The 25,048-nt window shown below is 41.3% G+C and overlaps 1 protein-coding gene across 2 annotated transcripts; it reads left to right on the forward strand.

The window, feature by feature from the left end:
* Positions 1–567: 567 nt before the first annotated feature.
* On the forward strand, positions 568–24,012 carry kdm4ab (lysine (K)-specific demethylase 4A, genome duplicate b). Of its 2 annotated transcripts, none has more exons than XM_034137737.1 (23): positions 568–722; positions 2,400–2,561; positions 3,955–4,130; positions 4,294–4,408; positions 4,599–4,792; positions 7,564–7,613; positions 7,714–7,817; positions 7,919–8,056; positions 8,189–8,406; positions 10,054–10,220; positions 10,336–10,979; positions 11,463–11,570; positions 11,750–11,837; positions 12,033–12,208; positions 12,690–12,903; positions 13,342–13,421; positions 15,239–15,294; positions 17,085–17,193; positions 18,989–19,180; positions 20,659–20,829; positions 20,950–21,069; positions 22,253–22,345; positions 22,456–24,012. In XM_034137737.1, exons 2-23 carry the CDS (start codon positions 2,421–2,423, stop codon positions 22,591–22,593), a joined length of 3,492 nt encoding a protein of 1,163 aa, XP_033993628.1. In that variant the 5' UTR covers positions 568–722; positions 2,400–2,420; the 3' UTR covers positions 22,594–24,012. The 2 variants fall into 2 exon arrangements, with proteins under 2 accessions (XP_033993628.1, XP_033993629.1); XM_034137738.1 differs by having other exon boundaries at positions 11,753–11,837.
* The last annotated feature ends 1,036 nt before the right edge of the window (positions 24,013–25,048 follow it).

Consider the following 25,048-nt stretch of genomic DNA (forward strand, 5'->3'; position numbering starts at 1 on the left):
ATACAGGACAAAACCACATAAGTACTTTCAGATTATATATAGGCCTACTAATATATTTCAAATGCAATTCATTTGCATATCCTCATAACAGTATATGTGAACGTTTGAAGCACAATTGGACAACATTTTTGATTTATTTGAAACCTTTACTATATCTTAAATAAGTATTAAAGTCTATTACTATTTTTTAGAAGGTTATTCTTTTACTGCCAATGTCGGAGATAGTAAATTAAATGTCAAACTGATTACATTTGATCAGTAAGAATAGATGACTGAGTTCAAAGATGAATATAATAAGTATAAATAATAAAACAATCAAAGATCAATTCTGAAGTTCCTGGACATCCTGTGTTTAATTTTCTTAATGTTAACAAAATCGCTTTTCAAATACAATTAACATGCATCCAGCAACATCTAGACAATATGTCTGTTAATATAATTATTTACAGTCATTACAGAAAGAGGAGATTTAAACATCTCATCATATGACGAGTCATAGGAGCCGCCCTCTGATTGGCTGAACGTGTCCCATGCGTGTTGTGGTAAACAAAATCCGAGATGCGTGAACATGCGTAAAAGTGGTAATGGAGGATAGTGGTCTATTCACAGGGGGTTTAGTTAGCAAGCTCTCTTATTTCTCCTATCTTCAGAACTGCCGGTTTTGTTTATTACGAGTTGTTTACAACAGAAGGGAACTCGTCTGAATCAACCCAGAGCAGGCTGTAAGTACTTGTCTGTCGAGTTATCCTACAGCCGTCCCAGAAAGCTAGCTTTTTAACTCACAATGCTAATCTGATGGCTAACTAGCCGGAACTGCTAGTGTCGATGCTAGGGGGCGGGTGTCGTCTATTTCCTGGAATAGATATCACTGACTTGGCAGATGATAGTTCACTTTATGTACTGTCTGTGAGGCAAAAATGTGTTTAACGTTGAGTATAGGAAAACGCTAACTCTATTTGTACAACATACCAAGTATTAAGTTAGGGTTAAAGCTAGCTCTGCCCAAGTTTGCCAACGAAAGTGCTTTGTAGGATGTAACGCAGCTTCGTTTTTATCTGTAATACAGGAAATAGTCAGTTCCCATTAGTATTAACGTGAATAAGCTAGCTAGCTGTGTTGTGATTATTACTTTCTCCTTCGAGACACTATGCAAACAAGATAACATGTACATTTGCACTGTCATGTAACTTTACGTGGCCACATTGAAAACCTTCACGCTATCCGACTAGCTAATGCTATGTGTCGGTGCATAACGATATTCGTTATACAAATTAGGTCATGTTTTGGAGCAAGTTAGCAAACACGCTAATGTTAGCCGGCCTGCCACAGTGGGGCTGAATTAAAGAGACGCGGGTTTAGCCAATCAGCGGCGGTTTTAGCTTTTCCCTGTCAACGGTATCCCGGGCCACGGTGAGGAAACGTATACAAACCATACACTGTATGATACAAACACGTACTATTCAACAGCAGTGTTGAAAAGTAACTAGGTACTTTTACTCAAGTACTGTACTTATACACTTTTCGGAGACTTGTACTTTACTTGAGTATTTCAATGTTTTGCTACTTTGTGTTTCTACTCCACTACAATTCAGACGTAAATGGTCTACTTCTACTCCTCTACATGTATTCAATACCTTTAGTTACTTTGCAGATTTTGAATAATATTCAACACTTAGGTCTTGAGTAACACCTAGAGTAAAATTCACAAACTACTCGGCAGCATTCAAATGAATTAAAACTAGCTACACCTTTACCAGCTTCAAACACATTAATGCATCAATAATTATAATCAAAAAATATAATATATTATTCTGAAATGGGCCAATTTGCATAACGAGTACTTTTACTTTTGATGCCAATACTTTTGTTCTTTTATTTGAGTGACATTTTGAATGCAGGACTTTTACTTGTAACGGAATATTCCTTCACTCTGGTACTTTTACTTTTACTTAAGTACAAGATCTGAGTACTTCTCCCACCTCTGTTCAACAGTGACATTAAAGCTTAATGGCTCTCTATACTATTCAAAAGCACTTTTATTATGAATATAACAATTCCAAAAATGTAAACCTATAATCCCTCTTGAGGATTTTTTGAGCAGAAATGAAATGCAAACACTGTTAGCAACCAGTTTGAGAAACCCTGAGAAGTAAATGTGTTGAAATATAAAATGTTTTATATTGTTATAGATACTTACCATTACATTCTGTTATAATAATTGAAAAGTAGATGGTAGTTGTTTTCAGTCATTCAATTTAGCTCTAGAGGTGCAGGCCAGAAAGGCAGGACCCAGTTAAAGATTCCTTGTTGTGGGTACTTATAAATCATGGCAAAGCTGACTTAAAAATATACTTAATCGACTCATCATAAAATCCTAATTTCCTATTTGCAATCTGCAGGAGCTGCCATTCAGTTTTGGGATGGCGTCGGACGGGGTTTCCCAAAACCATGGTTCCAAAGGGATCATGACTTTTTACCCCACTGCTGAGGAATTTAAGGACTTCACCCGCTATGTTGCATATGTGGAGTCCCAGGGAGCACATAAAGCAGGCCTGGCCAGAGTGAGTACAGACACACTGCATTTGTTCAAACATGCCACGACTGACTGCTATCGGACAGTTTTGATGGCTTTGTTTGCTATGAAATGATTCAGTAAAGGGTATCTGTTAAATCTTGTACATATTAAGTAGGGGTGTTGAAAATAATCGTTTCTACGATGCATTGCGATGCGGACGTGGACGATTCGGTATCGATGCAGTGACGGAAGATAATCGATTATAGCGTAGTAACGTTGCTTCCTGATTTTCCGGCCGCGGCTTTACTATAATGTTTTTTTTTTCTGTCACTTTAATATAAAATCGGTCGGTGACGCAGAGATCAGGGAACAGACGTGACAGCGGCACAGCAACACCAAACACGGAGCAGTCTGCTTTATCCACCAACACAAGAACACCAGTCCAGAACCAACAGCAGAAGGACCCGCTCTGAATCACTCCGTGTCGCTGCGGCTCAGAGACACAAGGATTTATGTTTTTCAAAAATAATCGCGTTAAAATCATGTCAGGTTTTTGGTGGATTTAATTAAGTCTTGGATTGCAGAGTATGAATGTCCTCTAGCAATTTTCAGACGATATATACGTGTGTAAAGTTTGTGAAGGCAGGAGGAAAAAAGCTTCCGCGATCACCGTCTCCTCTCCGTTCCTCCAAACCCCGCCCCCTCCCTGAAAATAATGAGTGACAGGCTGATAGTGACCCGATAGAAACTTTATTATTCACTTAATCACTGATTGAGATATAATGAAGCTAACTTAATCTCATACATTCATGGGATTTATGTAACAGTAAGACAGAGAATGTAAGTGTGCACCCACATGCAGTATTTTTGTTTGTATATGCTATTGTAAATACTCCTGTTGTCTGCTGTGTTCAGACTCAAGTCCTGTGTGTGATGCCACATTCAGGACATTCAGTGTCCTTTCTTTAACAGAAGACCGTTGCTAGAAGCTGCAGCTAGACTGCAGAAGCATTAGTTTTTTGTTTTTGAGGATGGAACAACTTCACACAGATATAGGGAGGCTAGACCTATACAATTGATTTATTTTGGTTTATAAATTAATGTCAAGACATTTATGTTATTGATTTCTGAAGCACTTTCTAAATAATAAAAGAGAGTTCATATGTATTTACTGCATGTATGCATTGATGAAAAATAAGCCATGTGCAGTAATATAGAAAATTGAGGATGCAACGCATTGGTATGAATCGGGATATTGAATCTAATCGTTGACAGGATAATCGTAATCGAATCGTGAGACCAGTGAAGATGCACAGCCCTAATATTAAGTGATGAAAAACAAATATTGCCCAGCTTGTTAGAAAAATAAATGCATTCATACCTCTAAGCTTCGCTGGTGAATCATTGTGATGACTCACTGTCCGCTTTCCTCCTCCAAGATTGTCCCACCAAAGGAATGGAAGCCCAGAGGCTCTTATGACGACATAGACGATTTGGTGATCCCTGCACCCATTCAGCAGGTGGTGACAGGCCAGTCGGGCCTTTTCACACAATACAACATTCAGAAGAAGCCCATGACTGTCGGAGAGTTCCGCAAGATTGCCAACAGTGACAAGTGAGAAGTGCAGAAATAAAATACATTTATGTCATTTTTTCTTCGGTTAACAGAAAGTCTGTTGCATCTGCAAAAGTGCTGCTAACTGTATCTTTAACCATATGATGGTGAAAGTAAACCTATGGTGTTTGTACTAATGATCTATTTTGTATGCAATTTTTAGGTTCTGTAGTCCACATTATGATGACTTTGAGGAGCTGGAAAGGAAGTACTGGAAGAATGTGACGTTTAACCCTCCCATATACGGGGCAGATGTTAATGGATCTCTATACGGCCGAGTGAGTGGACATTTCTGGGATTTGTGGCTCTATCAAATGTAAAAGAACATTGATAGGTTTTGTTATTGCTGTCTGTGCACTTCTTGACCTGTAACACAAGCGTTGCTGATAACATTACTGATTATAGCGATGCTTATTACTGTATCCAGTCTCACTTGTTGATCTTGTATTATTTGCTCTACCCTTACAGGATGTCAAAGAGTGGAACATTTGCCACCTGGACACCATTTTGGATACTGTTGAACATGAAAGCGGCATCACCATTGAGGGTGTTAACACACCCTACTTGTATTTTGGCATGTGGAAGACCACTTTTGCATGGCACACTGAGGACATGGACCTCTACAGTATCAACTACTTGCACTTCGGAGAGCCCAAATCATGGTATGGAGGAAATAAACTTCCTTTCTTTTAAGTCATTCATATTAATACTAAGACCCTTTTGCAGGATTCTCATTCATAGCATTCGTTTCGATGTCTCACTATGGGATGCGCCTCCTTGCATATGCCTCAGAAGCATAAATCTCATTACGCCAATCCTGATTGGCTGGTGATCTTGACGACTACGTCACGCTTCACCGTCCAGAGCCTCCACGACGGCTAGCACGCCAAGCTAGCCTGTCGGGACGAGCTCTGGCTTTGATGCAGCAGCGGTGTGAGGCCAAAAAGAGAGAAGACGAGGCGCTCCAGCTCTGTCTTCCCCGGAAGGTCCAGCCGCCGCCTCCGACGGCCCCGCGACAGACCTTCGCTCAGGCTGCCTCGCGACCCTCCCAATTTAAGATCCCGAAACGGCCAAAGCCACATCCCGCCATGAGGCGAGGACGAACTGGCCAAGGAAGTCCCCAGCCCCGACAGCAGGTGCACCGGCACAGCCGGCCCAGACTTTCGGTCATCAAGCGAGGAGGAAGAAGAAGAAGAGAGCGGCTTGACAGCCTTCCCTCCTCTCCTCGGTGGAAGAGCTGGAAGTTCCCCGTTCTCCAGCCCCACCTGTTCTGCGCTGGAATGTGCTTCTGGAGGCCCCCCATGCCCCTGACTCCCCGTCGCTTGGTGTGATGTCCAAACGACATCCCCAGGTTCGCGCCATGAGGAAGGTGGACTCGCTCGCGCATGTTTGGCCGCCGGTCCTTCTGTACGCGTTCCCGCCCCTGGCTCTAATACCTCCGACTCTGTCCAGAGTGAGAGAGCATCGCCACACGCTGATCCTGATAGCTCTGCACTGGCCTGCAATGTATTGGCTGGCGGAGATACGAGGCTGCTGTGCGGGTAGCCGTGGCAGCTCCCGTTACGCAGGGACATACTGTCTCAGGCAGGGTGGACTATTTTTCACCCACACCCGGAACGCTTGGCACTATGGGCCTGGCCCGTGAGTGGTATAATTTGCGTACAGTGGGGCTTCCTCAGAAGGTGATAAACACTATTCAGAGTGCAAGGGCTTCCTCCACCATGTCTCTTTATGACTGTAAGTGGAGAGTGTTTGAGGAGTGGTGCCTCCAAGAGGGACACGTCTCTTTTCAATGTCCTGTCGGTGTGATTTTGTCATTCCTGCAGGACTTGATTGATAAACACAGAGCTTTCTCTACGATTAAAGTGTACCTGGCTGCTATTGCTGCATGCCATGTGGGTTTTGAGGGAAAAACGGCTAGCCAACATCCCTTGGTCTGCCGTTTTATGAAAGGGGCTCGCAGGCTCCTCCCTGTTTCCAGGTCACTGGTGCCCCTATGGGACTTGGCAGTGGTTTTAGATGGGCTCACTCGACCTCCATTTGAACCCCTGGAAGAAGTTGACATGAAACACCTGTCACTGAAGACAGTGTTGTTGCTGGCTCTGGCATCCGCCAAGCGAGTCAGTGACATTCATGCGCTCTCTGTACATCCTTCATGCACTCAGTTTGCCCTGGGGCAAGCAAGAGTGTTGCTGAAGCCTAACCCTGCTTTTGTGCCCAAGGTGGTTGGCTCATGCACCCCCATTGACCTTGCGGCATTTTCTTCACAGTTATGTTCTTCTGAAGAACAGCGGTCGAATTTGCTATGTCCAGTTCGTGCCCTGCGCATCTATATGGACAGGTCTAAAGAGTTTCGATGCAGTGACCAACTCTTTGTATCCTGGGCTAACCCTCATAAGGGCAAGCCCGTTACCAGGCAGCAACTCTCCCACTGGATTGTGGGAGCGATAGCTCTGGCTTATACGAGTCAGGGTTTGCAGGCACCAACGGGCCTGCGTGCTCATTCTACTCATGGCCTGGCTACGTCCTGGGCTTTGTTTAAGGGTGTTTCCATCCAGGACATTTGTGCAGCAGCAAGCTGGTCTTCACCGCTCACTTTTGTCCGTTTTTACAGATTGGATGTCTCTGCTCCAAGCGTGGCCGTGCTGGGCTCAGGGTCCGCGTTGGGACAGAGTTCTACCTGTTGAGTACTGGTGATTTTCGAGATAAGCATGTCTAGCAATACGGGAGTCTCAATATCCCATAGTGAGACATCGAAACGAATGTTATGAATGAGAACTATAGGTTACTAGTGTAACCCCGGTTCTCAGAGTAACACGAGTGAGATGTCTCACCAGACAGCCCTTCTTCAATCTCAATCTTTATTTATTTATATAGCACATTTAAAACAACCTTCAGTTGACCAAAGTGCTGTACAGGCAATAAATATTAAATAACACAATGGGAGTACAATAATAAAACAATAATTAAAAACATGATAAAAAGCACAATAACTAGAAAAATATTTTAAAAAACACATACAAATGTAAAAATGTAATGTTCAACTAGTATTAAAAGCCAGTGCAAAGCCTTCTTGCTGAGGCGAAGCGAGAAGAGGTGCTTATTTTGAATGATGCTGCGTCGTAGCGCAAGCTACTTAAAGGGTGGGTGGATTCCCTGACGTAGTCGTCAAGATCACCAGCCAATCAGGATTGGCGTAATGAGATTGATGCTTCTGAGGCATACGCGGGGAGGCGCATCCCATAGTGAGACATCTCACTCATGTTACTCTGAGAACTGGGGTTACGCTAGTAACCTATAGTTCTTATTTCAACTTAGTTTTGAGTATTATTATTTTCATATAATTGACACTACTGAAAACACACTTCTAACTTTATAAATACTTGTATAATCAGTGTACGGTAATTAAGAAGACTTATCTGATTATGTGCAGGTACTGTGTTCCTCCAGAGCATGGGAAGAGATTGGAGCGTTTGGCTAAAGGTAAGAGACAAACGCAGTATTTTCTGTTTATGCATATAGTATATAGACCATTCTTTATTAACCCGGCCTTTTAACACCCGTCTGCCCTCTATTCTTCAAGGTTTCTTTCCTGGTAGTTCCCAAAATTGTGAGGCCTTTTTGAGGCACAAGATGACTCTCCTCTCTCCCTCTATTCTGAAGAAGTATGGCATTCCTTTTGAAAAGGTGGGAGGAATATTATTTGTTTTTGCCCTTTTATACATACTGAACAAGCCAAATGTATAACCTGCAGTCTCTAATATACATATTTGTTACCTTTCCTGAAGATTACTCAGAGGGCTGGTGAGTTCATGATAACATTTCCCTATGCCTATCACGCTGGCTTCAACCACGGCTTCAACTGTGCAGAATCCACTAACTTTGCAACAGAGAGATGGATCGAGTACGGCAAGCAAGCAGTTTTGGTGAGGACCGCTCAAGGACAGCATAGAAAACCCACTTCGAATAAGACGTTATTAGTTAGAAAATAATGTATGTATAGTAATGTAAACATCATAATTTGAATCGCAACCTTTTTGTGCTCTACTTCTCTTTAGTGCTCGTGCCGCAAAGACATGGTGAAGATTTCCATGGATGTATTTGTAAAGAAATACCAGCCGGAACGCTATGAACAGTGGCTGGCAGGAAGAGATGTGGCCCCCATCGACCACACACGGCCCACCCCAGAGGCCAAGGAGTTCCTAGGGGACCTTACTGACATCACCTGCAACAGTAACTCCATGGAGAGCTGTGGGGAGGACGGAGAGCGGAAGAGGTGGGTTTATTCTATAGAAGAGAATGTCCTTGTGTATATGTGTATGTGTTTAAATGGTTTATGGTGTAAGTTAGGGGTGTAACGGTATACGTATTCGTACCGAAATTATTCGGTATGGGCCCTTCGGTTCGGTACCGAAGTGTACCGAATGAATATAACGTTAGACGTAAAAAATTGAGAACGTAAACAACTTTTTGGAAGTAATCGCAGGTGCTGCGTCGCAGCATTCAGTGTCATTTGCTCACATTGGGTTCAACGCGTCATAGAGCAACCAAGTCATTTCATTGGACGAGAGGCATACTATGAGAGCTGGTCAAAGGGATGCGTTCAAATTTAGTCAGTAATTTGAGGAACTGGCGAAATGGCGAACGCAGATAAAGTTGAGCTCGAAAATCCTCCAGCATCATTGAAGTCTCCGGTTTGGGAACATTTTGGTTTCGCAGTTACGTACAAGGATGACCAAAGCTGTTTGTCGGCATTGTTCAACAAAAATTGTTTACGCGGCTGGCAATACGTCAAACTTGCACACATATTTGAAAAGGCATCACCCGAACGTGAATATCACCGATACCAAAAGAAAAATGACTGAAGTGCAAACCCAACTCCCACTAGCATTTAAGCCTCCACCACTCGCAACAAGTTCAGACCGAGCCAAAGCTATTACAAATGCCAAATATCCTTATGTTGCCATGTTAGCAAAGCGCTACCTGGCTGTATCTGCTACCTCTGTCCCTAGCGAGAGGGTGTTCTCCACAGCAGGAGACATTGTTAGTGCCAGCAGATCTGCCCTTTCGGCAAGCGATGCTGACAAGTTCATCTTTCTTTAAAAAAACATGAAAATACAATAACAAGCCTAATGTCAAGCTGGCTGCTTAGGTACTAGTACAGTACAGTACAGTTCAAGTACAGATTATTTCAGATCATTGAAATGCTGCACCTTAATGTTTATTTTATTATATTTTTTATTTATTTGAGTGAATACATTATTCACAGTTTAATAATAATAATAAAAAAAATATATATATACGTTATGTTTTGTGATCATTTTTTCTGCTGTACCGAAAACGTACCGAACCGTGACCTAAAAACCGAGGTACGTACCGAACCGAAATGTTTGTGAACCGGTACACCCCTAGTGTAAGTGTTAAAGGTCCCATGTCATCTCATCTGCGAGGCTAGTGGAGCCTCGCAGATGGCTATTCTAGTATACCTCAACAATGGAATTATGATCAGTAGAAATGGCCATGACATTGGACCTTTAAAGTACAAAACTAGGGTGATTTAGTAATCGCGGTTAATTTGCACTCTCTGTTGGGAAAACCCATGAACATCTCAGTATTATTGCATAATGGTGTATGGTTATTACAAAATACTAAACACACCTGAACTTAAGAACGGCTTTTAAACACAAAAAAATACAATATAAAATGCTGAATTCCAGTTACTCTTAGATTATGGACCAAATTACAGCAGAGCAAATCGGTACTAATTACTCTAGACAAATAATAAACTTCTAATAATTAATATGTGTTTAATTTTAGAAATAACATTTTTGTTGTAGGAGGTATTTGTCAAAGTTTCAGTTACTGTAAACAGATAAATAAATGGTGTTTCTAACACTATCCTGTGCCTCTGTTTGGTCCTCAGCGCTACACACAGGATAGAGACAAAGAGACACAGAGTTTGTCTGGAGGTGCCTGAGGAGGTTGTTCCTAAGGATGAAGATGAGGAAGATGTGGAGCAGTATGGGAAGCGTCCCAGACTAAGCCTTATACCGCCACGTACTATGTCACAAGATGGCAAGAAAATTAAAGGTATTGTCACTTAAAAACTTGTTTCCTGTATGTCTAGACCTCCTAAAAGTTGTTTTATTAGTATAGTTTTTTTCTCTTCCACTTCCTAAACAATGATCTCTTATTTACTTTGCAGGCCCATCCAAGCTGGTTGTCACACCAACCAAGCTCACATTATTGGATCCATTTCACAGAAGTGACGTCGTGCGCGCCCCACACTATTCAAAGACTCGTGCTCCTGCTATCTCGTCGCAGTCCCAGCCCAGAAACGGACATCTGTCAGTTTCAGCTTCACCTTCGTGGACAGAAGCCACCGCTCAGCCTTCACGCAAAATGGGAGTAGCCAGCCTGCTCTTCCACAGGACTCTGGATCCTAAAGACACTCTCCAAGTAAAGAGCTACACTCTGGTGAAGCAGCAGCCTCACACACAGCTGCAGGTGCACAGCTACGCCCGAGAGCATCAGTCCCGTCACCTCCAGCACAAAACCTGTACACCATCAGTCGCTCAGGGCCAGCCCTCGCCTCAGGCACCGGGCTGCGAAAGAATAGAGCCACAGCCAGAATCCAAGATGATTCTTCTTACCAAAGCAGCAGTGAATGAATCAGAAGCACTGGGTCTTGTGGAGCTGGACCAGAAGGAAGAAAAACCTGAGGTATCAATCACTGCTGAGCCTCTGGCTGAACTGAAGCCCACTATCAAGACTGTTTCCTCTCTGCCTCTAACACAACTTAAAGAGTTGAGCAAAAAAGAGATAGAGGCCCCTAAGAACAAGCGAAAGGTATGTTTGTTTGTCATTTCACTTTGGTATTCTTTAGAGCATGCATTTAACAGAAAACAACAAGCTTTTCATTCTTGGCTCTCTGTGCGCACGTATGTTTGAGCACAAGTTGTGTTTTAGGTTGCATGCACTAACACCTAATGATCTAAACTAACTCATTTCTAGTTCTCATAAAGGTGTGTCTTTTCTTAATAATACAATTGTTCATGTAGATACTAAAAATGGAAGGGGGAAAAAAAGGGACAAGACTTTTTGGTGGCTCTGTACTGGTGCATTTTCCTTGCATGTTTCTTGCATACTCCACTCTGTGACCTCAGCATTACTACTAATTCTATTAACACTTTACACATTTTATTAACACCTTACTAATCTAGCACAACAATTCTTAGTGAGCTTTCTGTTGGCAGGCTACACGTTAACAGGCATTATTGATAAAAAGGTCTGCCCTGAATGTTCAATGTTATTCATGCTGTTCATATACAGAGTAAGCAATCCCCCCTTGAAGATATTGGCATTATCATCCTGAATGACACCATTCCTGTCAGCAAACCAGTCCAAGCTGAGGTGAAGGTGATCCCTCGGATTCAGCACGTAAGTTATTACAAGCTGCCACCAAATCTTAAAAAGACCCAGTATTTATCTGGAGATGTATGCATACGAGTACAGAGCTCCCAATATGTCTGCAAATGGGCTTACAGCTGATCCAGTGCTACAGATGCAGCATAATCCTTGTTTTGAAGTTTTGCCTTGCTATACACTTGTTGCTCCAGCAGGTGTCAGAAGAGCAGTCATACTGCAAGTCAGTTGTGAAGAAGCTGCAGCAGCAGCAGGCGCAGCAGGAGGAGCACAGTGACAATGGTACGCACTTGTTTCGTTCATAATTTAGTAGTAATATGTTCTGTGGTTACAGGTTACCTAGTAATCATGATATTTTGTCTTTTTCTGATTACTTATATTTTCAATTTTTTGATCATGGTCTACATTTGTTTCTAATGCTTCCACAATCTTTATTCACACTCATGTCTTACCTTCTTTTTATCGTCCTATCTGTAGATGATTATATAAAGGAGGAGTTTGAGCAGGAGGAGACCGAGGAGTGGGCGAAGCCGCTCACCCAGCTGTGGCAGTGTCGGCCGCACAACCCTCAGGCAGAGAGAGAGTTCAACAAGAGCATGGGCAAGAAGGCGCCCTACTGCTCCATCTGCCTGCTCTTCCACACCTACCATCAGGTCACTACTACAAGCATGTTGTGCTTTTAGGAAGTTAACTGTCAGTTTCAGTTCTTATTAATGGATATCCATAGTCAGCATTTCATGAATAATTGTCATTTATGACAAACCGCCTCTGGAAAGACACAAATGTAGGTGTGAAAATGGTGCGATAGAATAATTCGAGTTGAACATAGATGTCTTTATTTACTACTTTACCTAAATTGTTGTTATATCTGTCGTAGAAAGTTATGATTTGTTGCTTATTTGCAAACAACTTGTATATGATATATATATATATATATATATATATTACTTAAAAACTAACTCTTATAGTTTCTTAGTGAAACAAATGTCTCATTGTAATATATAATTTTTGTTAACACAATTGTGCATTGTTTAATCACTAAACGGGTTTGAATGTGTGTTGGACAGTTCTAACTGAGGAAAGCATCCATCTGATATTCCCAAAACAAGCCTCCTTTTTCCCCCTACCCTGTAGTCTGAGTCCAGCAGTGGGGGTTCCAGCGGGGCGTTGGTGAATCGTCCAGGGGGCCGTCAGTTTTCCAAGCCACTCATCCCTGAAATGTGCTTCAACACACAATCTAGCAAGACGAATGATAACGGGGAGGGCCAGCTGTCCAACCCTCATATAGCCGAGGACGGGACCAGCCGGCTGGTCACCTGTGCTCAGTGCTGCGTCCGCGTACATACCAGTAAGCATCTGTTAGGAACACTTCAGGGGATGTTAAGTCAAATATATCTTACATTTAGTCATTTTGGTTTTCCTTAGGAAATACAAATCTCAATTGGTTATTCTTAAAAATACTGCTTGGCACCAAAAATGTATTCTGGATAAATATGCAAACACAATAAATGAATCTGCTGGAAACTCTAACACAGCATAGAGCCTTACCTACAATTAATTATTTGGTTAAATGAAGTGCCATTAGTTGAGTAAAAGTTAGTTTTTTTTGCAATTTTTTTATTATAATTACTCCGGTATTTTCCAACAGTGTTTTTTTTGGTTTAGCCTAGTTTGGTTGTTCTATAGCCTAATGACTTTTTTTTTTTTTTTCCTGTAACCAAATATGAACAAAACCGTGGAGGGAAATGCATAATGTGAATTTGTGACACTTTCTGTTCCTGTTCAGGTTGCTATGGCGTGTCGGGGGATGGAGCAGAGCTAGACGACTGGCTGTGTGCCCGCTGTGATGCGGGAGCCACCACTGAGGTTAGTTTCTTTTGGCTGCCTATAGTAGATAGTTGTTATTTAGATTCTAATAATTTGAATACTCAAAACAGTCAACCCATACAAATACAGCTGCAGAGTTGTTGTTTCCCTGTGCGAGGTGGCCTTGTGTCATAAACATGTGCTGTTTGTTTAACATCAACAGAGTGTTACTGTCAGGAAGTCTAGCCTTATGGATTATAATTTAATTGAAGTACAGTGAGAAAATTGGTTGGAATAGTGTAGTGAAATGTGACTAAAATATAGGTAAAACATTTGTGCATTAGTCAAAAATAAGAATGAATAATTTACTTGGATATGTATTTAAAAGCATTGGCCTTTGCAGATGTTTGTTTTTCTAATGTCAAATAGTGAAACCACATGGTGGCACTGGAGGGGCTTTTTTTAATTAGGAAGAAACGGCTGTTTCTCTTCCTCAGATCAGAGAGCAGTGCGAACAGTTTACAGTGATCAGTATGGAATAACACAGGAACACTTCAATATTCCCATGCAGGGAAATGAAATGAATGGCAGCTGAGAGGATGATGGCAACTTTGTTTTACTGCAGATGTTTGGTTTGCTTTTTAAATCCATCAAACAGATGTTTGGGCATGTGCACCCTGTTTCTAAGGCTCATCCAGTCTCTTTAAGTCAGTCGTCATTTTAGTCAAAGCAAAGTAAAACACATGATGACCCTTTACTGACCTTATGTGGATTAATAGTTACAGTTCCCTACCACAGCAGCGTTTGGCACACTCGTACACGCTTGGCTCTCTGTGCTCTGCAGCCTCCTTTGTTCTGAGCCGGTGACAGTGTGTTCTTCCTTTCTGTGTTATTGTTTGGGGAATTGTTTTTTTCAAAACTTTGTATGTAAAATGTATCTTTAAATTTCCTTTGCTTACAGCATTACTGTCTGCTGAGAACAATAGGTTGTTGTGAAGCATGCTGGGAATGTGGCTGAACTTTGGCTCACACACACGTTTGACCACCAGTGGGCAGAGCTTCCCTTTTACATCTCATTCATCATCTTATTTTCATTTATTCCAGTTTGATATCAGAACATTGAATGCACTTTATATTCGCTTAGAGGATCTAGCCATCCCTGATGTTAACTTGGCAAAGAACTACATCCGGGCTCTCAATGCTCAAAGTATTTCTTTCTCACCATACAACTATACAGAGCCAACAGATTTTCCCATAACGCTCTCATGTAATATTTTGCATATTTAAGCATATCTTTGTGTGATATCTGTGAGGAAAGACTAGAACGGTTATAACAGGATTTAGATAGGTGACTTGTTGAATTAGACGATTGTCAGCAGGACTTTGAGGGAAAGTTTGAAATAAAGGCAATGTGAGTGTTTTTAGTCCCGAACCGGTCTGTTCACTTCATACCTTGACACAGCTGTCTTCTGGTTATTAATAACTGCCACCCTGCAGTCAGACTGTTTTACGATTATACAACTGCCATATCAGCTACACAGTGGTTTTGTGATAAGGATTAGACTGAGCTTTACACAGCTGATACCATTCATTCAACAGAGGGAGGGGTCTTTGTTATCTCCAGTTTAAGCTATTGATAATACAGAGCATTATATATCCAAAAGTCAAGATTATATTGGATGTGATATAAATCAGGGGTTCCCAAAGTGTGGGTCGCGAGATGGTTACAAAATAAAAAAAATTGTTGACAGGGGTCGCTAGTCTCTGGCACTGTTATTTTGGGGGTCGTGGGCTGAAAAGTTTGGGAACCCCTGATATAGATAAACACCTCAGTTGCGTGATAAATAATATATCATGGTTTGTGTTTCTTCCCCTAGGACTGCTGCCTTTGTTCCCTGAGAGGCGGCGCTCTGCAGAGAGCCAACAATGACAAGTACGTGATTGCAGCAGACAAAAGAGCTTACGTAGTATAAAGCTGTATTTGTGGACCAGAAGCTGCATTACAGAAACTACACAACTTTACAAGTTAACTTAATATTGATGTTAATATGAGCTGGGTACTAGTTTAAAACAGTGAAAAAATAAATACGTTTGACAATATTGACCTTAATGTGCACAAGTGTACAAAACGGGGGTCAGTCTTTTGTGGTAACAAGCTAATCATTTTAGGGATAAAGGGAGTTTGGTTTTATGGAACTTTTTTTCAACCCTGGTGAAGCATGAGTGGAAGTGTGTGTTGAAGTGCCTTTGCTTCTCCTTAAAGATTAAGGATCTTAAAGAAATGTAATGTAGAAAAACATTTTTCGCTAACGATGTCTCACATTTCCTTTTTTCTAAGAAATGTCCAGTTCCTTTTTCATTAGAATGTCTTCATGTTCACAGTCGTAAACGTGTCAAAGCAAAGGCAAGAAGAAAAAGCAATCACAGGATTTATGATGTTCACAAAACAGCGCAGACGTGCTCGGATTGGTTGGTACACAACAGATTGTCAACCGTGTTTACCAGTTTCTCTCCTTTGACCTCATTAAGTTTGTTTGTTCAGTCTGTAACTGCTGGAAATCCATCTGATGGATCAAGCCCCTCAAGCTAAATACACGTTTTAATTGCAAACACACAAGAGTAGAAGTGTGTGTGGAGGTGTTACACTCTCTCAGCCTGCGGTTACACTTGGCAGAGTAAGTGAACATCAGTTTAAATGTCAGGAAACACGTTGACACAGAAGCGAGACGTTTTCCTGTACAAACCGTTTCTTATACCAATATGGGACTTCCTATTTTTTGTGCAGACTAATCCGCTTTATCACTCTTTAATCGATTAGCATCCCCTGTTATGAATGGGCTCTTACAGACCAGACCATAATACAATTATTTTGTATAAGCTGGATTTTAAATTGTTGTTATTTATCTAAGCACTTCAAGTTACAACATGAAATGCCATGGAAAATAAAAATGTTTTTTTCTTTTTTTAATCTCCAGTGACTGATTACTTTCAAACACACTAGGAGAGAACAATGTTTTCTTTACGTTTTAGTCGAGTTCAAACGAGTTAAGCGAATGGTTTTTGCTCAAATATAATTGAGGAGGTTATCTCCAAAGTGTTGAACCGTAATGCCAATCCATCACGCTGATGGTCATCTCCATGACAACTGTGAGAATAAAACCTGCTGAGGCGGAGGGCCTGAGAGATGATGCTGAAAGCTCTAGCAACAAGTCAGAAAATGGACATTGACAAGCTTATTTCTGTTGTCTAAATACTGTTTTCAAAAGTAAATGATTATCTTTCATGACTGTTTGTTCAAATACAAAAAAAATATATTGGAATATTGATTTATACACATTTATAAATATATTTTTTTAGCTCCAGACAATCTTAATTAAAAGAACAACAATTGATTATACCAGATTGTTAATAATAATGCATTTTATTTATTAAGGCGCCTTTCAAGGCTCTCAAGGTCGCCGTACAAGATGCAAAACACCAGCAGAAAAAAACAAGACAATGCAGTAATCAATAAAAACAGAGGTGGTGTGACGAATAATGATCAGGGTGGAAATGCCAATGTGAAGAGATATGTTTGGTAGTTTTTCTTTTAATCCCAGTCCAATTCCTACTCTAAACCTATTATTTAATTTGGTAACCACGTTGTTGAATGTGTGCTCTTCCAGGAAGATTGCACCCTGGACATTGAATTGTTTGTTCTGAAACCTCTTATTTGTCTTTCAGGTGGGTTCATGTGCTGTGTGCCATCACTGTGCTGGAAGCTCAGTTTGTCAACGTCACTGAGCGAGGACCCATCGACCTCTCCACTATCCCCGTGACACGCTTCAAACTGGTAAGCCTCCGTCAGTCACAGTGACAGCGGCCTGACTGCCTCTACAGGGCGTGAAGGTCATACCTGATAATCGTTGACCTAAGTTTCTGTTTTAAAGTACTTCCATAGATTTATTTAATGACAAAGGCCAAGTTATTGACTGTGTGAAACATGCGTCATGGAGCACGTAGTAATGCCAGCTCCTGGTAAAGGCAGAGACATCACTGAGGTGATCTTTAACGTGAAGCTGTGCACATTAGAAATGACATATTTTGAGGCGTGTGGCGCAGTGGATAGAGCCTTGGTGTTGGGATCAGGGGGTCACAGGTTCAAACCCCACTGCAGTCAGCATGTCGTTGTGTCCCTGGGCAACACAATTCACCCCAAATTGCTCCTGTGGGGATTGTCCACAGTATTGAGTATGTAAGTCGCTTTGGATAAAAGCGTCTAGTAACAAGTAACATGTAACATATAAACGCATCCGGGTCTGGAGGTTTATGTCAATATGGAAGCAGCGGGAAGACGGCACTATTTTGTCTACCCTCTGTCCGCCCCCAGCAAGATATATTATGAAGATTAACAACAGGGGGAACGTGTTTCTATATCCACTCGATTTTCTGAATATCTCCTCATCACCCGCAATGTCCTTTCTGTATCATAACATTACGGTGCACCATGCGTCATCTAACGCTGTTCTTCAGCCGTATTCTGTTCCATTTAACGTCCATATATGATTGAGAAAATGACTTTAATTAACTTTACCCACCTTTATCCCCTACTATTCCTCGAGTGACTTAATAATTAAACGTCTGGAGTTAAGTACTTGTTCGCAAAAGTTAGTAAATCTCTAGATCAGGACAAGATTTTCCATGATGTACAGTCATTACATCTATCAATGAACCACAGCAATGTTTTTGAATTCAAGGGCCAGAATTTATCCAACAAACTGGGCTCATAATTGTTATTATTAATCTCATAATACACCTATGAGGTCAAATTAAGACCAATTATAAAATATGCCACTATTATACTTAATTTAATGTGCTTTATGTGTTGAATCAAATGCTTTAGATGTGACAATAATTATTAATTAATTATTGTTTTATTAGGGCAATATACAAATATCTTAATAATCAAATTGATTGCATTAACTATTTTCTTTCTCACTTTTATCATAATGCCTAATTATACTTCATGGTTTTTACTACTAAACCCAAACACAGATCGGGTCGTGGAGTTTTGTTCTCATGGCATGTGTTGGTGGTTCTCACCATGGAGACACAGTCCAGCCGAGTGAAACTGCCATGGCGCCGGGCGGCGGTCCTGACTGAGTTTCACTTCTCTATCTTGCCATTCATGTTTCTAAAAACTGTTGTGTAATGAAGCTGTGTCATTCCGACCACGTGATTACAAATGATTGGTCATAGTACACAGGATTTGAACTTGATGTGAAAGGAAGACAGTATGCTTCTTGTGAATGAGTCGCATGCAAACACATTGATATAAATGTGGGCCTTTCTTCACAATGGTGGCCTTGTCTGCATTGTTATAGGTTTTAGATATACTTCTAAATAAGCACATATGATGTCAGAACCCATTGAAATATCCAAAGGAAGTTGTGTAATTTCCCTCCTTACATATCTGTGTTCCAGTTGGTGTCTGGGTCTGCCTTACCCTCACTTTGATTTCTTTCTCCCTCTCATTCTCCCCTTGTTTCCTCTCTCTTCATTTCCTTCCCCTGTACTTCCTTTGCTTTAACTCGTCCATTAATCTGTTCCCTCGCCACACTTTTTTTCTTTCTTTGTCGCTCCTGTAGAAGTGTGCATATTGCAGGAAGCGGATGAAGAGGGAGGTGACGGGCTGCTGCGTGCAGTGCTCCCACGGGCGCTGCTCCACGGCGTTCCACCCCACCTGCGCTCAGGCCGCCGGCAACCTCATGCACCCGGAGGACTGGCCCTTCACCGTCTTCATCACCTGCCAAAGACACAAAACGCCTGCCATACCCGAGGTAACCAGCAGAAACACAGTTACACTCGTAGTAAAGAATAGGGTTCGAAAGCTCACATCATTTCTACTTCTGTTAACTTGTGAAGCTTTTTGTTTAAATATGTATTTGTGTGTTTGAGGACAAAGGGTTAATTGGTTGGTAACCCTATGAGACACTTTCACTTTTTGCTCTGTGTCTGGTCTCACTGCTTAGCTTGGATAAGGTTGTTTGGATAAGTAATAAGTAAGAAAGCCAAAAAAAGGAACTGCAAATATTATCCCCCCCAAAAAATGATAATGATTGATAGTGTTTTAGATGTTCCCATTCCAAGAAGAGCTCTACGCTTGAACTGAAAAGAAAGGTCAGGTTTGTGTTTTTCTCAGTTCTGCTGGTGAACAAGGTTCCATGTAACGATGATTTCTACAGCAGGAAGGCGGCTAAGTCAGCAGGCCCAAACCATGAACTTAATATAATATGGTGTCTGATTTAATTTGAGTATGCAAGCCTCGACATATGCTGTATGATTTTAGGTATTTTTTACACCGTCTTAATAAATCCTCTGCGATGTAAAGCCAGAGCTAAAGATTTACGAGCTGACACTGTATGGTAAGATCGTCAAGCCTCGACATGAGTCCTCACAGTACACCTGAAAAATGCAAAAATGAACCAGACTGTCTGCACCTGACGATCATTCTGGCACCAATTCTAGCCCCCCCCCCCCCCCCCCCCCCCCGTACAATGCACAGGAAGTGACTCCCTAAATCCAGTCTGACCCTTAAATGAGTCGTGCTGCCCACAAATCAGACATAAATGGGCTCAGATCAACAGGATATTCACCAGCTCTACATGCTTTAAGGTTTCAAACACTTTCATTAGCTGTGATATAATGTTGATCAGGCAACTATTAAGGAAATGGATTACCTGCTGTTCCTGTCATTTCTTTTTGTGGTTTCGATATGTGGCAAATGGTGTTTATCACACTTTAAATTGATTATTAAAATGTTTTCCCGCTTCCTAATCTGGGGTAAATGCACACATTTTCAGTTTTATTGTCTATCTTTGGCAAAGAAGATCATTGTAAAGACAGCCTTGCATCTAAACTGGCACAGTAATAGTTCAAAGATTGTTTTTCTGGATTCTCGACCCACCACAGGAAGTCTTTCTCTTGTTCATGCTGCTTTAATTCACTAAAGGACCCAGACCCTTTCACGAGATATGCAGCCACAACATTAATGTTCATTGGATGCAGATACACTTGCTTCATGGTTTCTATGCTGTTGTCTTTGTGGACTATGTTACTATAACTCTGGGCTTTGTGTAAATCCTTAAGATGTAATGGGTAAACATTACTAACCTATAATCTTCCGAGTGTAGACGGTAGTCTAATCATTGCGGAGATATCTTTTTACACTCATGCTGTTTATTTTACACCACTTATATTTTAATGAGGCCGTGTAGTGATAAGCTTTAAAGAGTAACCGCTCTGTTTCTGTCCCCAGCGCAACAGGGCGTCCATGCGGGAGCTGGCCGTCGGGCAGAGGGTGATCTGCAAATACAGAAACGGCCGGTACTACCACAGCGAGGTGGTGGAGCTGACCACAGCCACCTTCTACGAGGTGGTGTTCGACGACGGCTCCTACAGCGACAACCTCTTCCCAGAGGACATTGAGGTTAGTACAAATGCTGTTAATCAAAGTATAGTTAGAGGCAGATAAGCTGATATAATTCCATATTTAGTTAAACTCCTCTCGTAATACACAGCCCGAGTTCACCATTCACTCTCTTTTCAGAGCCGTGACTGCGCGCGCCACGGCCCCCCCACCCAAGGTGAAGCAGTTCAGGTGCGATGGACAGACGGGTTGATATATGGAGCCAAGTTCATGGCGTCGCACTCCATCCCCATGTACCTGGTAAAGCCCCCGTTTAGATCTGGCTGTCTCTTTCTATCTCACTGACTGCTTCTAAAAGGCTTCATCAGTTATGTTTCTGAACCTCCACATATGGGGGGTTTGTGTGGTCAAAAGTATAAATGTTAAGACTCAAAAGAAATACACCTACTACTTGTCCATGCGATATTTTATAGTAAAATGCTTTTATGTGGTTGACATGATTATGCTGTTTGTCCTGTGGTTATGTTTGGTGGTCTATTAGAGAGAATGTATGATGTGACACAGCAGCCTGCTTTTATTTGTGGATTACTGGTTAACACTTAAAGTTAAATAGAAAGTGTGTACACTTTACATATGAAAGATTGTTTATCTAGTTCCTTTTTTTACTAAGTATACGTTGCACATTTCATGTCATGGTTCCCCCTGATCCCTGAAATAATGGAATATAAAATTGAGTGTCCTTTGAAAGATGTCTTAAATAGACACAAGTCACTGAACGTGTTTACATTTCATTTTTCTAATACTAAGACCTTTTTTTTGTAAAGCCTGTTTTTTTTTCTCGCTTTTTAAAAATACTCAGTGTTGTGACTGTTAACCTTTACCAGTATCTCAAACCATGCAATGCTGGCTCCTTACACTTTACAGAAGGTGTAGGATAACTGATATGTTCATTGGGGATTTAATGTAGTGTGTGTGTGTGTGTGTGTGTGTGTGTGTGTGTGTGTGTGTGTGTGTGTGTGTGTGTGTGTGGTGTGTGTGTGTGTGTGTGTGTGTGTGTGTGTGTGTGTGTGGTGTGTGTGTGTGTGTGTGTGTGTGTGTGTGTGTGGTGTGTGTGTGTGTGTGTGTGTGTGTGTGTGATGTGTGTGTGGTGTGTGTTGTGTGTAGTGTGTGTGTGTGTGTGTGTGTGTGGTGTGTGTGTGTGTGTGTGTGTGTGTGTGTGTGTGTGTGTGTGTGTGTGTGTGTGTGTGTGTGTGTGTGTGGTGTGTGTGTGTGTGTGTGTGTGTGATGTGTGTGTGTGTGTGGTGTGTGTGTGTGTGTGTGTGTGTGTGTGTGTGGTGTGTGTGTGATGTGTGTGTGTGTGTGTGTGGTGTGTGTGTGTGTGTGTGGTGTGTGTGTGTGTGTGTGTGTGTGTGTGTGTGTGTGTGTGTGTGTGTGTGTGTGTGTGTGTGTGTGTGTGTGTGTGTGTGTGTGTGTGTGTGTGCAGGTGGAGTTTGAGGATGCCTCACAAATCTCTGTGAAGCGAGAAGACATCTATACTTTAGAAGAGAATCTGCCCAAACGAGTGAAGTCCCGACTGGTAATTTGACATTTTATCATCAGAAGGTCTCTTTTATGATAAGACAGCGTTATATGAAATGTGTGAGCACTGCCAGGCACTAATGTCTCTTCCTGATGTTTGCTCCTCAGTCGGTGGCGTCAGACATGCGCTTCGAGCTCTTTTCTCAGAGCAACGTCAAGCAGAACACCAAAAGGCAACGAGTCATCAACTCGCGGTACAGAGAGGACTACATCGAGCCCGTCATTTACCGAGCCATCATGGAGTGATCCCTCTTCCTCCTCCTCCTCTTCCTGCTCCTCCTCATCAACTCCCCACAGAGATGCAGCTCCAGGTTTCTGGTTCTCAGTTTCTGGCTACTGCTCATAGGAAACGCCCCCCCACTCCTCTTCCTCCCACTTCTCCTTCTTCCGTGGCTTGTCAGGCTACATATTTATGAACTACGGCTGGGACTTAAAAAGACTTTTGTCTGCATCAAATACTATTCTTTGACCTGCGTTTCCCATCACACATCCCATGTAAATCATCAATTTCATTGTTTTTTTTTCTTTTTCTCAGGAAGAAGCCATCAATCGATTATTAAATATAGGAACGTTTGAATCAGGGGCTAGATATATTGTTTCCTCTACCACCCCATTTAGGACAGTTTTCTACTTGTGACAATTCTTCTACAATGATCACTTCGCTCTTGATTTACAGCCCCAGGTTGTTATCATAATCATTTATCATAATTTGTGTTGAGGTTTTAAAGGATTATTCTGTTTTCTACTCATGAGGTTTATCAAAGCCAATCACCTGTTGACTAGGAAAAAAAAACTAATAAATTCATCAAGAACTGTTTTAGTTGCGTCCCCAAAGAAATGAAATAATATCTCAAGGTCATCTTTTGACACATCTCCAGATTGTTGAAGTGATGCCATGCATGGAGTGATAATTTATTATGCTCATAGGTGTCAATGTGCGTCTACTGTGAAAATAGAAAAAAAAACTAGACATGTTTGGAAGGCCCAAGCCTTAGATTTCCAAGGGCCAGGCATACTTTGTTTTTTCAAAAAGCTTAAGGTTTATTAAAACTATTGTAATTAATGTTATTATTACACTTTATTTATGCATTAAATTTGAAAACAAAGCTATTTTTGTCATGTCCTTTTCACGATCTGTAGAAAACCTAAGATGTATTTATATTTATTATATTGATGGGTTTTCAGACAGCCTGATTTACAGATCGCCCTCCTGTTCTGAGATCAGAGGGTGAGAACGCCAATCTGGCTCAAGTCCCTCTCCAAGCGAAAAGCACTTATTTGTACCTCCTGCCTGCCACAGGAGATGTACCATTTTGTCCACACATGGCCTCCACCTAAATTAGATTTTTTTGTGTTTCTGATAAAGGTTAGCTCAAGATGTACATTGTTCTAGGTTGATCCCAAATAAATGAAAAGATGAAAGGATCCCATTCAAGTTTTCTTTTTGTTGATTCCTGAAAATGTTGTGTTCTCAGGAGGAAGTGTTCGTAGCACACCGTTTCAGTTATATGTTTCATGGCTACTGTTGTCTTATTTGCTTTCATTTTGTTCAAAGCAGCATCAAATCTGTAAACATTGACACTTTTGAGTAAAGTTGGAGTAAGAATTGACTTTCTCTACATGTACCACACTTGGAAACGAGCAGATAAAAGTGCTGATATGCAGGCAGGTCTCTGCGTTTTCTTCCTTTTTCTTATGTTTTTGAAACAGCGGTGTATTCTGCCTCAGCCGGAGGGCCTGCAGCTGTCGGAGCACGACGAGTCTTGACTGCTGCTGGAATTTGATTTGACGGATGGCTCCTGGCTCTCCGTTACACTGCACTCTTCACAATCTCTATAAACTATGGGTTTTTCGAAGAGTCAGATTCATTATAGCTCTACCAGTGTCTTGCTGAAATATGTAAACTTTGCTGAGACGGTAATTATCCGGCATGTTCTGGCATATAACCTTTACACACAAATACTTGGGGGGCGTGATGCTCAAAAACAGGTGAGAAAGTTAAGCATGTCGGAGAGTGCATCTAAACCAGTTCAGAAATATGTTGTCACATAATTTGGTACGTTAGATATTTACCCCTGAGGTGCATGCTCCTCTTCACATTACACGTCGTAATGCTGCCTATGAGCCTTAAATCTATCATGAATGGCAACAGTATTGAACGTTATTTGGAGGAGAGCCACATACTTCTTTTTCACACACAGAATCAAGCTGCTTTTAAAGAAGCTATATTAATGTTGTCTGACTTAGAAAGGTAAATTCCATGTGATTCAACCTATAACATAAGAAGCTAATAAAATATTTACATCAGGTCGACTTCAAAAGGTGAATATATCGGAATTTTTGAAAGTCGCCCAGCCTGCAACTCTTAAAAATGTCTTATCTGAGTGTTTATATGCATTTTAAATAGTGAAGTAATTAAAAACATATATATATTGCTTTGTGAATATATATAGATAGTTGGACAGTGGATTTGGTTAAAAAAAAAAGGAAGATTTGCTCTAATCCTTTACTAGATCATACTTTCTGCTTACATATCAATGTGTACTATAACTAGCCTGAAAGAGTGGGTAGTACTTCAAACAAGTTTCTGACTGAGTTTAACCATGGGCACAGAGTTGTGAGTTTTGGTATATTGATTATTTGTGTGCCCTGAAGAGATAAACATAGTTCTTTGAAAAATGTGCAAAGGGAATCAAGCTTG

This window comes from Trematomus bernacchii, unplaced genomic scaffold (genome assembly GCF_902827165.1).
Source record: "Trematomus bernacchii unplaced genomic scaffold, fTreBer1.1, whole genome shotgun sequence".
In the NCBI taxonomy this organism is placed as follows: domain Eukaryota; kingdom Metazoa; phylum Chordata; class Actinopteri; order Perciformes; family Nototheniidae; genus Trematomus; species Trematomus bernacchii.